At 41.0% G+C, this 14,810-nt stretch overlaps 1 protein-coding gene across 1 annotated transcript; it reads left to right on the top strand.

The window, feature by feature from the left end:
* Nucleotides 1-329: 329 nt before the first annotated feature.
* rb1cc1 (RB1-inducible coiled-coil 1) lies at nt 330-13,962 on the top strand. Its single transcript, XM_034234593.1, is given in 24 exon segments — nt 330-679; nt 1,637-1,769; nt 1,859-1,985; nt 2,099-2,269; nt 2,416-2,618; nt 2,846-3,269; nt 3,382-3,552; nt 3,636-3,820; nt 3,971-4,157; nt 4,871-4,952; nt 5,050-5,114; nt 5,218-5,321; nt 6,228-6,354; nt 6,506-7,384; nt 7,386-8,422; nt 8,639-8,825; nt 9,796-9,904; nt 10,702-10,987; nt 11,535-11,586; nt 11,668-11,715; nt 12,133-12,191; nt 12,391-12,518; nt 12,757-12,827; nt 13,061-13,962. Coding segments are annotated over 23 exon segments (4,851 nt in total). The 5' UTR covers nt 330-679; nt 1,637-1,698; the 3' UTR covers nt 13,139-13,962.
* The last annotated feature ends 848 nt before the right edge of the window (nt 13,963-14,810 follow it).

The raw sequence follows: 14,810 nt of genomic DNA, 5'->3' as shown, positions 1-14,810 counted from the left end.
ACAAATGTTTAATTAAACATGTAACATTTACATTATTCTAATTTAATTATAGTCATATATGCAATAATGTAATTATTTATGCTTAATGAAGTGAATGAGGCAAAAACGTCATTTATAATAGTTATATTCAAATGTAAACATTTTCTTTTTTATTAGACTGGTACAAACTTCAAACTTTGCATGCATATAAACATTCAGCATTTAATATACGGTACTTAACAAATATGTTAACATTTTTGTATATTTATATATGAGTAGTTAGTTAATTTAGTTTGCAAAATAGCTGTGTTACACTGGGGTTTCGGGTGGGTGGATCGTCTACGTAACGCCCATCAGCAGATGACAACAACAAAACAGACTGAGAGGGTGTTAGCGTAGTTAGCTACCTGAGATAAACAACTGGTGGTTTTGCCCGTCTGTTACATCATCTCGGCTGTAGTTTGTCAAATTGGATATATCTTTTACATCCATAAAGTTATTCCGTACAATCAGCCATGGATGACACATTATTTGTAATCTTGTGTAGTCTGGCTAACGGTAGCCAAGTGGCTTGCTAAACTAGCTCTATGTATACCAAGCTTAAATAGGTTAGCTAGCTAGCTCTGTTGCTAGCTTTTTAGCTAACCGTATCGCCTAGGAGAGGTGGAGACCAAGAACAGTGAGATGCGAGCAAAGTAAGGTAAGGACAACGAAATCATTAATGTAATTAATAAAATGCAGAATGTCATCATTGTACCGATATAAGTATTCGCAGATGATGTTGGCTATTTTGGCTAATTTTATTACATTTGTCAAATTAATCGATGTTGGGAATCATGCGCTAGCCTGACAGCTGTGTTAGCTAGTAGCCAGTTAGCTTCGTCTGCGGGTTGTTATTGGCCATGTAGCTGCTGGTGGCCCCTTCTTTGACACTGTAACCATGACAAACCGGAGGCCTCTAGGGTATATAAGTGTCCGTATTTTCACTCCTACTAACAGTAAACATTTAGACTCTAGTAACCCTTATTGATACAAGGTCTGCAGACGTGCACACAATTATTAACGGCGATGTGCTAACCAACATCCACTCATTGCCAGTGACTGGGATAGCAACTTAGCTGGTAAACATAAACAGTTAACGTTTGGTGGTTGGTAAGCGTTAACTCTGTTCTGTTATTTGTATAACTCGGTATTTTATCACCGTAGACGTCTCACCAGATAGACATCAGCACATGTCAACGATGTGATTCTGTCTTGAAAGTATGCCTTTGTTTTGCAATAGACCAACATATTACGTGACTTCTTATTGGATGTTAAAACTTCACTGTTTTCAGTAACCAACGACATGGTGACTCAGCTAACTAAGCTAGTTGTTCAGTAGACACGAGATTGCATGTACCTTACATTACGACATTTTCTTTCGTGATTTGATGTTTAAAATATGTAAGGAAGGAGACTACGGTAATTATATCCTTTAACGTAATTATACACATATGTACAACAAAGGTATCAATCAACTTAGCGTTATCTCATTGTGGTTGGCAGCATCACGGCTCAGCAAAACTCATTAAATGGTAGCAAGGAAAACTTAATAGAAACTGTAAAAAGTAAAACAGGATTTTACAAGATATCTCATGTTTATGTTTTTTTTTCACAGGTTGGCCTTGTATGACTAAATGAGCGAGATAGGCAAATGCGAAGAACTCTGGGAGATTCAACATGAAGTTGTATGTGTTCCAGGTCAACAATGGCAGCACATTGACATTTGACACTGATCTTGCTGTCCAAACGTAAGAGAGCATTTTACCAATATTAGTCAGAAATGGTGGTCAGTAAGTCTTGACTGTTGTGACTTAAATCAATTATTCTTTTGCCTCAGTGTACTGGAGCTTAAACATGCCATCCAAGCCAAATATAAGATCGCAATCCAACATCAAGTCCTTGTTGTCAATGGAGGGGACTGTATGGCTGCAGAGAGGCGGGTCTGCAGTTACAGTGCTGGCACTGTAAGTGTATACAATTTTTAATTGATTACAGTTTGTTTTGTTTGCCTTAAAGATTTACAGGTTGCACATGTGAAAACCTGCCTGATTACTAATGTTTTTATGTTGATCTTTAGGAAACAAACCCTATATTCCTGTTCAACAAAGAGATGATCTTGTGTGACAGGGATCCAACGATCCCTAAGACCACCTTCTCGATTGAGAGTGAGATTCAGGTTAAGGTGGAAGAGTCTCTACTGATGCCAGCTGTCTTTCACACTGTTGCCTCACGAACACAACTTGCTCTGGTAGTTATATATTTTATGAAGCTACTCTGCAATGTTTGCCTGTCATGTGCACCACCTTTATGAGATAAACACATACAATCCTTGTATATAACCCTTTAACTATGGAATGCTCCTTACTTGACCTGACTTTGTTATTTGTTTTGCAGGAAATGTTTGAAGTTGCCAAGAAGCTTTGCTCTTTCTGTGAACGATTGGTTCATGATGAACACCTTCAACACCAAGGCTGGGCTGCCATCATGGCTAATCTGGACGATTGCACTCTGTCTTATCAGAAGTTGCTCGTGAAATTTGACACTTCATACGTAAATTATCAACATGACTTGGAACAAATTAAGGTTAAACTTTCAAAGTAAGTGTAAATTATATTTCATACTTTTATAATCTCATTCAACAGTGTTGAACTTCAAATACAAGTTATCGCATTTGCTTAGAATTAACACTTGGTATTATATTAAAATCTTACTTCAATTGAAAGAAGGAAATAACAATTAATACATTCCAGTTATGGTTTATATCAGCTCAAAGGAAATGGGCGTGATGAACTATGTCTTGATGCACATTATTTTTCGATTGCAGGTTAGGGACATCAGTTTCTGTCATGGCGAGAATACCTCTGCTGGAATGTTTAACAAGACACAGTTACAAAGAGAGCATGGAGAAGTCCAGCTCAACCCCAGGAAAGGATTCAGATGAGACGGAGGAAGAGAAATCCACAGAGTCTGTGCTCGGCCCAAATGATGCACAGCGGCCCCCCAAGCCATCAACATTCAACTCTGCTCCAAGTCAACCAACTGGAGACCAGGAAACAAATGAAATGACTGACAGTGGTGGGCTTAGATCTGCACTATTAGATGATGAGGATGACGATGATGAAGATGATGGTGCAGAGCTTACCAACCCGTCATGCTTCAATGTCACACTATTAGACTGGATCAACGTGCAAGACCGACCCAATGATGTGGAATCTGTCGTGAGGAAATGCTTTGACTCCATCAATAGGGTGAGTCACAGATGTAGAAATAGACATGTCATCATAATAGTGTTACAAATGTGTCATTGTTAATTTTGTCTGAAAAAGTCCCACGTCTTTACTCAAATATTATTCCTTTCAGCTTGATCCACGGATAATTCAACCATTCCTGACAGATTGTCGTGACACAATTGCCAAGCTAGATAATCAAAACATGAAAACCATCAAGGGGCTCGAGGACAGGTTGTACGCTCTTGACCAAATGATTGCAAGCTGTAAGAAGTTGGTGAATGAACAGAAAGAACTCGCTCAGGTACGTAAACAGATAAACACTGTCAAATTACTCTCAGAGTTCTTCATTCGTTATCAATTTTGCTTCCATGTTATCTCTTGCAGGGATTTTTGGCCAACCAGAAGCGTGCTGAAAACCTGAAGGACACATCTGTTTTGCCTGACCTGTGTCTGAGTCACACCAACCAGCTGATGATCATGCTCAACAACCACAGGAAGCTGCTAGACATTAAGAAGAAGTGCACCACTGCCAAACAAGAACTTGCAAACAACCTTCAAGTCCGACTCAAGTAAAACCATAAACCATTTCCTCGATGTGTTTGTTTCATAGTTCAAAGATATATTCACATATGCCTTTTGGATTGTTCTATTTCATTTAACTGGTTTTAATCAAGAGTGCCATGTTTACAGCTTTAACGGTGCCTACGATTTTGCTTTAGGTGGTGCTGTTACGTGATGCTTCATGCGGACCAGGATGCGGAGAAGCTTCAGGCTCTACTCAGACTTCTGACGGAGTTGATGGAAAGAGTGAGGGTGGTGGAGGCCCTCAGCACTGTGCCCCAGATGTACTGCTTGGCGGTGGTGGAGGTTGTCAGGAGAAAAATGTTTATGCGCCACTACAGAGAGGTTAGTGCTAAATGCCATTCAGACAAAGTGATTCAAAGAGGTGAGCTCTTTTGCATCACTGAATGTGTAGTTTTCTGGTGTGTTTTATGCTTTAATTGGTGATAATATGCACCTGTGCTCACAAAATAAAATGGGATTGTGGTCCTGTATCTTTTTCATTAATGGAACTTTCTCATGAGACTTCCTATTTAGCGATAGGAGTATATGTGTGGTTGTTTAGGAGTTGCAATTTTGGTGGCCGCACCCATTGCATCAGCATAAAGCTAAAACGTTATCATCAGTTTGAAAAATGTAGAAGGCTGCATATATATTAAACTTTAATTGATCATGGCTGCTGTCCTTCCTCTTAGTATGGCTGTGGCTAAATCACAGTAAGAGTGGGAAATAGTTGGAAGCCAGTAATGCAATTTATGGTGCATTTGTTGGGCTGTTTTGTTTTTTACTATAGTTGTCAGGTACATTAAGCTAGAGTCTTGAACAGATTCTCCTCTTGAGAGACCATACTGTACATATTTTTTGTATTGGTTGGGATATCTTTTTTGTGCAATTTTAAACAGGAATAAAACTGAATATTCTGAATAATTTAACCTTGGAAGGGAACCTTTCTTTATAACGGCTTAATTATATTAGAAAATACACATTTTTAAGTAGAGCTTGTCAAAAACAAGATTATTACATTGTTGTCTTAAAATCTTGTTTATCAATCTTTTCAGTGGGCTTATGCACTTGTCAAGGATGGGAAACGACTGTATGAGGCGGAGAAGTTCAAAAGGGAATCCTTTGGAAAACTCTTTAGTAAGTGTCTGTCATTGTAGAGCACCGTTTGCTTTTGAAATAGCACATGAAATCCAACCAGCAGCAGAGTTTGATCTATTTACTTGTTTCCTTTCAGGGAAGTCTTTCCTCAGAAATCGTTTGTTCAGAGGACTCGACTCATGGCCTCCAACATCGTTTTGTGTAAGCTACAATCAAAGAGCATTTTGATCACTTTGGTATTCTCATGTATTTTATCCCCACTATATTTTAAATTGTCTTTTCTTTTGCTTCCTTTTGTTTATAGACACGAAAGCCCAGAAGGTTTGACGACGAACTTCCAGACATCTCAGTTGATGACCTGCAGTACTTGAAATCATGTTGTCCTTCAGAAGTGCAGCCTTTCCTTCTGTGAGTCCAAAGACTTGATACTTTCTTAACTTTAGAAACTTAACTTAACTTGTCAGTGATCTAACGTTACTAGAACTATCTTAAAGGTCCCATGTCATGGCGATTTCTACTTCTACAGTAATCTACTATCATAATTCCATTTTTGAGGTCTACTAGAATAGATTTAAATTGTGCAATTTTCCAAACTCACGTTGGTTTCTCATACAGCATCTCTGTATAGTATGTGTATTCACTCTCTGTCCTAAACGGCTTGTTGGAGCTCCTGCCCCCCCCCCTCCCTATGAGCCCAGTGGCCGTCTGTGAGACAGCGAGACACAGCGAGACACAGCGAGACCCAGCCCGAGCACACACACACACCCGCAGCCTGGCTGGGAGTTTGTGTGTGTGCTCACACACAGACTCCCAGCCTCGCCGCATCCCGCCGTCTCAGGGAGGAGAAATCGGCAGAGCTGCAGCTGAGAAAAGATTGAGTGTGTGTGTGTGTGTGAGGAAGTCCGCGGATTGGTCCATTTGCGGGACCAATCCGCTGACTTAACATAACGGCTCCGCGGATGTTACGTCACTATACCCAAATACGTCACTGAAGAAAAATCTCCAACGAGGCGTTCTGGGGCAGCATAGACAGGTCTTTTCTGTGTTTGAGTTGTACTCGCTACAGGGTGTACTTTGAGGGTTTGTGACTCTGCAGACCGTTTACATGCAGAAAAAGCTACTTAACACACAAGGGGAATAACCAGAAAAGCATGACATGGGACCTTTTTAAGATGACGATTTAAAACATACATTTGGAAGTTTGTGTCCATATTTTAATCACATTCATTTGGTTGGATTCCATTCATGCATATGTTTTCTGTAGATTAATCTATAACCTTTTTGTAATCCCTAATTTAACAGTTTTTCCTCCAGGGTTCCCACAATGTGTGACTTTGAACCCTTAAATCGGCACGTAGAGACGCTTCACCAGCTGGTCAAAGCGGCACAGAGTGTGGATGAGATGTCTCAAACTATTACTGACCTGCTAAATGAACAAAGGGTAAAAACAGCTTCATCAACAAACTTAATCTGTGTTTACTCAGTGAATAGAACTTTAGATAGGCTGGTCATGTTCTTCTACATGGTGTTATTTATTTGTGGTTTGGTATTTCCTTTCTGTCCCTATGTCTTCATCTTCCCTGTCTTTGCAGACATCCTACAGCCAGAGATCATCTGTGTTGACCCCGCAGTCTGGAAGCATGCCGGGGTCCTCCACACAAAGATCCCCCAAAACCCCTTCCTCTCTTGACCTTCAGGGCCCCAGCTGCCAGCCCCTACATGTTCCCATCCCAGCTCCTCTGGAGGACTTGTCCCCAGACAGCATCGATGCGCAAACATTTGACTTTGAAACCATTGGCCACCCGAACATGGACCCCGTCCTGCAGCAGGGCTCCCTCGACTTGGACTCTCTAGTAGAGAGCCCTGAATCTGACTTCATGTCCGCTGTCAACGAGTTTGTGATCGAAGAGAACTTGACCTCTCCAAACCCAACCAGTGACCCTACCAGTCCTGAGATGATGGGGGAGTCGCTGTACTCTTCAGTCATCAATGCTATCGACAACAAGCGTATGCAGGACACCACGATACTGGAGAGGGAGAACTCGAGGATCGTTGTCCTCAAACAAGAAATTGACAAGTACCGATCCGCTGCAGAGGAGTCCCATTCCAACTTTAGAAGTGTAAAGGATGACCTCCATCACTTGAGAGGCGTGGTTTTAAAGGAACAGCAGGACTTTGGTTTTGTTTTGATCAATATGTCCACAGAGGTGCGCAACATTGTGGACAACATCTGTGAGATCCACAAACTGGAGCTAAAGGGGCAGCACGAGAGTGAGCTTCTCTCCCTGAGACAAGAGCTCGGGAAGCAGGTTCAGACACTAACGGAGGAAAACCAAGTGAACCAGAATATTGTCAGAGATGTCCAGCACGCCATGCTGGAGCTGGAAGGGCGTATGGAGCGCAAAGAGAAAGAACTCACTCGGCTCGAGAATGAGAAAGAGCGATGGGTTTGAAACGGAGGGCAATCGGACGGGTAGGATCGAAAACCTGGAGCAGATGATCGCGGAGCAAATCGAGGAGATCAAGACGCTGTCGGCTTCAAAAGAATCTCTGACCAGCCAGCTGGAGAATCTGCACTTTGAGATTGAACGGAGCCAGCAGAAGATCCGGCAGGAGTTGGAAGTTGTTGAGCAGTCCCATTTAAAGGAGATGGAGGACAACATGAAGCAGGAACATGCAGACAAACTGGAGACCCTTACCCAGGTTAACCAGGAGGCTCTGAAACACCTGGCTGCTGAAAATAGTGCAAAGTTAAGCGAGGCTGCTGATCATCATGCGACTGCACTTAAAGAGAAGGAAAACCAAATGAAGGACCTGGAGGCTCGTGTTACTGAGCTCGCAGAACTCCGCTGCAAAGTCGAGGTGGAGCTCGCCCTCAAAGAGTCGGAGACAGAGGAGCAGAGGCTCTTATTCGAGGAGACCAAGACGCAGCAGGCTGAAACTGTGAAGTCCCAGGTAGACGCTGCAACTACAGTCCTCAGTGAAGAGCTGGCAGCCATAAAACAACAGCTTCATGTAAACAACGAGGAGCATGAAGTGGGCCTAGCAGAGCTGAGGGGCATGATGAGGGATGAGAAGGACCACTGCATCTCAGAGCTGGTGGACAGATACGACGAGGAGATCATCTGCGTTCGCAACGAGCTCGCCTCCCTGCAGCGCCACACCCAGGAAGCTGAGAAGAGCCACGCCGAGCAGCAACAGAAACTCGAGCAGCAAGCGGCCGCTCTGAGTGAAGAACAAGAGAAGCGGGCCAGGAGTTTCCAGGACCAGGAGCAAGAGCTGAGGACTGTTATCGGCGATCTGCAGGCAGAAAACAACCTGCTGTCCGAACAACTAGAGCAAGTCAGACAAGCAATGGAGAAAGATTTGGAAAAGGAACAGGCCTCTGAGGTTCAATCACAAGATGCCTTTAAAGATATCGAGCAGCAGAAGGAGGAAATGGAGAAGAGACTGAGAGAGGAAATAAAACAGCTGGAGGCTGAGCTGCATGAGACGCAATCCTCAAGAAGGTAAATGTTTGACTACACCCCACATATATAAATAAAGTGACAACTGAATGTAGTTTTTGGATTAGTTAAATCCCCTTGCATTTCAAATGACACAAACATGTGAGGTTAGATAAGTAAACAATCTTATTTGCTGCTAATTAAGAGTAAACTTAATTCTCTTTGCTTGCTTGTCCAAATAATATAAATCCCTTTATTCTTTTGTTGTGCTCCTTTCAGTAATGAAGGGATGCCGCTGCAGGCTGAGGCCCCCACAGATACCGGGGCCCCTCTGTCTCTCGACTCTGCTCTGCAGGAGCGGCTGCAGCAGGAGAGGGCCTCCCTGCTGTCTCAGATGGAGCTCCTGGAGAAGAGGAAGAATGAGGAGATGCAGAACCTCAAGACATCACTAATCGCTGAGCAGCAGGTCTGTACTTTTCTCAGATAATGTCTTTGTCTAAAAAGAAGTGCACTGGTAGCTAAATATGTATCTATAGAGCACTTTTTAGCTCCATTCAAGCAGTGCCGGATAACCGGTATACACAGTGAGGATTGACATTGTATTACAGTATAGAAGTGAGTACTTAAATGTTTAATAAATGTCAGCTAAATGCAATGTAATGTAATGTAATGTAATAGACATTGACACTCAGCCACTTCAATTCAAGTTTTCCATTACACATCAACAGATCAATATTCCATTCATTGGAGTCCTCCTCATCTTGGTCGGTCTGATTTCTTTACGCAGATCCACCAGGGGCAGCAGAATTTGTTTAGTTACTTTTCTCAAATTGCTCACTTGCTCTTATCCAGCCAAAAGTGTTATGTTTCGTCACTTAGTTACTAAGGCCGTTGGCCCCTAATCTATTTGTTGTTTTGTCCGTCTGACTGCCTTTTGTTTTTGTTATGTTTGTTTTGCCCCTGTTCTTCTTTGTAAAGCGACCTTGGGTCTCATGAAAGGCGCTATATAAATCCAAGCTATTATTATTACTTATTGTTTACAAAGAGCTCTCTGAAGCGCTGTTATGGTGGTTTTAGAGTTCTCTCCGTTACCCCTTCACAGCTGAAGCTGAGAAGAGTTTTGTTTCGTCAACACATTACACAATCAAGGCGTGATAACTGTATTTTGGAATAACAATTGAGCCCACATAATTACATTTTAGATGTGTTTATGTTTTGTTACTGGGTTTAATAAATGGTGAAGGGATCAGACATGGAACAGTATAACAAAAACATCTATAAAAATCAACAAAACAATTGTAACTCCAATGGCTGCCAGCTGATCGGCATTGATAGCAATTACAAAACATCCCCCATCATTACGCTGAACTCCCTGTAGAAACAAAAACGCCTGTTCACCTTAAAGCTCTAAATGTGTTTTTGTTTTGTTTTTTCAGACGAACTTCAACACCGTTCTAACCCGAGAGAAGCTGAAGAAGGAGCAGATTATACATGATCTCACAGAGCAGTTAAATAAAGTTACCCAACAGCAGGAGAAGGACAAAGGTGAGTGCCGTACAAACTGAGCGCTTTGAGCGGAGGGTCATCTTCTGCTTTAGTTTGTTTCCCTTTAATGATATAAACTGTCCCTACAGAGAGGCGAAGTCCCGCCCATCTACTTCCGCCCCATGGGACCTTATTTCGGAAAAAACATTTATTGAAGTCAATGGGGAGAGAAAACGTATCTTTCGATCCCGTTTGAATTGTGCCACGAATTACACATGATGATTGTCAATCTTTAAAAAATCACAGTTTGTTGTAAAACTGAAATATAAGACTATGAAAAATACGCAACTAGAAAGACTACAAATCCCGGTCCCGCATGCTGGCTCTTACGGAACCGACTAACTCCCCTTGTGTGTGTACAGCTCTCAACATGCCCAGACTTGGAGTGATTTTCACCTCTTTTAATACTTTTCACTTCACAGAAAGAAGCTAAATGTGGCAACGTGACGGCCATCTTGGTGTGTGGTGCGAGACGGGAGATGTAGTTCATTGAGCGGTTTCACACAAAAAAAGTGTTACTTCACAGTTTTACGACACATTTTTCTTTTTTTGACTTCCAAAATTATCTTTTAAATTGACAATCATCATATGTGTAATTCGTGGCACAATTCAAACGGGATCGAAAGACAATCTTTCTCTCTCCATTGACTTCAATACATACTTTTTCCGAAATAAGGTCCCATGGAGGTCCCCGGAAAGGGAGGGACTTCGCCTCTCTACATACTGCCAATAATTAGCAACAGCCATTTTCTCTGGTTTTATGCTATGTCAATTCTCACTTATTCAACATTTTGCAGCTCTGATAGAGAAGCTCTCCGAGGACCGAGCTAGTGTCATGCAGGAGAAGAAACACTTGGAGGAGGAGCTCAACCGCATGCGCAGCACGACCATGGTCTCCTCGGCCTTCTTCACCCCTCACCCCTCAGCTCTGGAGACCCTAGAGGCAGGAGCTGCAGCTCGAGCTCTGCCTCTGGCTTTCTCCTCTGAGCCGCAGTCTGAAAGTGACAGACTGGCCTCTGTGGCGGCCATCGGAGAGGACGAACAGATAGATTCCGCGGTGGAAGCCAGCATGGTGACCGTCCAGTAAGCATCTTTACTCCAATAAACATTACGTCAGATAAATTGTTGGATTGTGATTTCTCCTGTTCCATGTTTACACGCCAGAAGAATTTCCCGGAAGAAAAGTAAAGGCAACACATGCACATGCTTTGCCTTGACCTCATTAATGGCTGTGTTTTATGGGGGGGTCAGAGAGTTTTTCATAGTTCACTGAGTACAGTCTGTGTAGAGGAGAACCACACAATTGTCCCTTGTTTCTTGTTTACATGAGGTTCAAGAGCTTACTGCAGAAAGGCGACTGTAGTGAGTGTAAACAGTTTCAATCTAATGCTATGATGCCATCACTGACAGAACAAGGTATTTGTGTTCTTGAAGAAGGATTCAAAGATTGTTGAGTTTTATAAATGGATGGACAGGAAGGACATTTGACAGTGTGAAGAAGGCAGGCTAGGAACAGACGGAGTAAGTTTTCCATTCATTACTTATATAATAATACAAGACCAGAAATGAGAACCCACGCGTAACATTTTCCGTAGGACCTTGATCAATAATCTTGTTTTCTTTCTTGTAGTGATAACCTCCTGATGACAGAGGAGAAACAGCGCATCCTCTTACTGGAGAGGGTAAATATACTCCGTGCATCTTAGAGACTGGATGTTTCCGGGTGTTTCTTCTCTCTTTAATCAATCTGATATATGTTTCAGACTTTACACATGAAGGAAGAAGAAAACAAGCGCCTCAGTCAAAGACTGGTCAGTCATTTATTGTCTCTGTGTTATGTCACAGCTGCTCCACTAGGTGGCAGTAGCATCAAAGAGTAAAATCCTGACCCAGGCCAAAGAGCTCATTGAAGGAAAAATAACAGCTAGTGTCATTAGTCATTGTAGAGAAATACATTTTAATTAAACAAAACTAAATACAGTAATGTTAAACATATTTAAAGTTGATATATACTTGCAAATTATTTAAATGTTCCCAGACTTTGTGTGATTCTCAAAGGATGATAACACTCAGTAGAATGCTGTTAATTGGGTTAAAGTGCTAATGCTTATTACTAAGTCTATTTCTTGAAAATACCCAACATGACAAATGTTTAGAAGTCATCTCTAGCCAGTGTTAACCCTTCAGTGTAACATGGGTAACGTTGCCTTAATCCTTTTTCTTTGTAGATGTCTCAAAGCATGTCGTCTGTGTCGTCACGGCATTCAGACAAAATCGCCATCAGAGAGTAAGTGAATATAATTAAAAAACACACACATGGCCTTGTGTGATTTCTGCCTTTATTGTTTTGAGCTGAAACTCTGACCATCATTACATGCGGTGCAATTAAACACATTACTGTATAATTACGTTAATGTGTTTTTTGTTACCAGTTTGCAGAAGTCGTGTCATCATCCCTTTGTGCCTTTGTGTGTCTTTTTGTTCAGTTTCCAGGTAGGCGATTTGGTTCTGATCATCCTGGATGAAAGGCATGACAACTACGTGCTGTTCACCGTCGGCCCCACCCTCTACTTCCTCCACTCAGAGTCTCTCACTGCACTGGACCTCAAGCCAGGTCAGCTACACCCACATGGATTTTTTTATTAATGAACTAATTAAATAAATATGTGAGAGATGTTGATTAGATTTCATGTATAAGGCATCTTTTTATTTCCAACAATGATACTGTATTTACAAAAGGTTAATGATTTTGCTATATTTTCTTTATAAACTTTATGAAACACATAAAAGCCTTTTTATTGTTGTTGACTGTGTATACATATATTTAACACTTCCATTGATTTGTCGTCTAGCATCAGGGACTACAAGACGGCCGTGGGTTCTTGGAAAGGTGATGGAGAAGGAATATTGCCAGGCGAAAAAGGTACTGAAGTTACCAGGGGCAAGGGGTTTTTCTTGTTTTTAAATTAATATTTAAGAACCAATACACACATATAAATACACAGTTGTCTTGGATATCCGTTTTTTGTGGACATTTAAACACTGGTTTTAGATGAATTTATTTGAATTGATCTGGATCAGTTATTTTGTTATATTCATGTTAACACGTTTTGAACCTGACAAAGCTTTCTTTCCTTGTCTGCTTTCCTTCACCAGGCCCAGAACAGGTTCAAGGTTCCTTTAGGAACCAAGTTCTACAGAGTGAAAGCTGTTCCATGGAACAGAAAAGTATAATAGCAAAGTAATGAGCTAAAATGTATATTTATATTGCTTCATTTAACAGAAACTTCACGTCATCATCCATAACTTGAAAATCGAAAGACCTTAAAAACGGACATCATTCAAGAAGATCATCATGATATTATCAGTTTCAGTTCAAAGTCCCACCTGCTACCACCTTTTTGTTTTCTTTAAACCCAGATTTGTTATTGTGGACCAATGCTATTAACTTTATCAGGGCATGGCCCTTTACACTGTGGCATTTTGCCATTTGACCTGTGCGTGTAAAATTGAACAAAATTTGGATGTTAAATATTAGTTCTCATTATCAGCATTTGTCCTTTTGTGGAAAAATACTGTGTCATTATCAAGATCATAAAATAAAAAAATACATTTATTATAAATGTTTATGGAGGAATGTTCATGGCATGCATATTGATATATTTTCTTTGATTTACTTATCCAGATAAATGTTGTAGTTGGAAATGTAGTTAATGCTGTTTGTTACTCACCAAGCAGTGTGGCCCTCTGTCGATACTGAAATGTACATTATGGCTGATGCAGACAGTCGTCTTTGCAATCCTCAAAATGCACTTTCAAAAACAAATGCTTTAGTTGATTTGAAAAGGGAAGTTAATTGAGCTGTCAGAACTAAGTCAATATATCAGCACAAACTTCTCTCTATCATAGAATATGGATATGTAGAAAGAAACACTTTGTGACTGTGTTTCATTATCAGGAGACATTGTACATTACCCATTTAAAAACACATGTAACAATAAATGACTGTATTGTAAAAGATAGAGTTTTGAAACAATAAAGGATTGATCCCAAACATATTTTGCTGTTTCTATCATGGACCATTATTTGTGTTTTATATTTATGAATTATATGTGATGCTTAATAATAAGGCTATTGAACTAACCCTTATAATAATTAGGGTGTGAAAATATATTCCCGGCTCAGGGACAAAAACTGATTTATTACACCAGCAGACATTTTCTAATTTTCATGAAAAGCTGCCCGTATTAATTAATGAGGAATATTTTTTTTAGACCTTGTTTTTAAATTAAAAAAATAGTGACTTTTAGTACATATAAGATGAATAGCTTTTTTAATTATGCTTTTAAAATGTTCTAGGGGATTCAGGAGTCAATGTGGAATAGCACAGTATAGTGTATTCATTTGATTTAGCATTTTTGCTTTTGTGGAAGCATTAATGTTGGCACGCTGCTGCAGGAAACAGACTTCAAAAAGGCTTCAAATCGGGGCCCAAGAACGATGCGGCCCTCATGGAGAAGGAAGCCCACCAACATCACTTTCCCAGTTCACAGCGGGGAGCATAGCAGCTCTCTGCCGAGCACTCTCTACCATGTGGGTCTAGGGGTGTTTTAACAATGTTTAGCTCTATTTTCTCCATTTAGCATAAGCCTGTTGTCACATTTGGATGGCTCCTTCATAAATTGATGGTGTGATTCCTACAATTTCGGGACAGGCCTGAATGACAAAATATGCAACACAACATTCGATACCGAGGTGGCTGGCAAGCACCAACCATGTGCACTGGACAGGCTCTTAGTGTAAATGTTTACAACCCCCCCACTGAGCTCAGTGCTGCTGGGAGTCACTCTCATCAGGCTGAATGGGATTTAACATTGCCATGTGTAGTCTCTAGCTAGTTCCACCA

This window comes from Gymnodraco acuticeps, unplaced genomic scaffold (genome assembly GCF_902827175.1).
Source record: "Gymnodraco acuticeps unplaced genomic scaffold, fGymAcu1.1, whole genome shotgun sequence".
NCBI lineage: Eukaryota > Metazoa > Chordata > Actinopteri > Perciformes > Bathydraconidae > Gymnodraco > Gymnodraco acuticeps.
The sequence above is the reverse complement of the archived record's forward strand: the minus strand, read 5'-3'. Positions and strand labels throughout refer to the sequence as shown.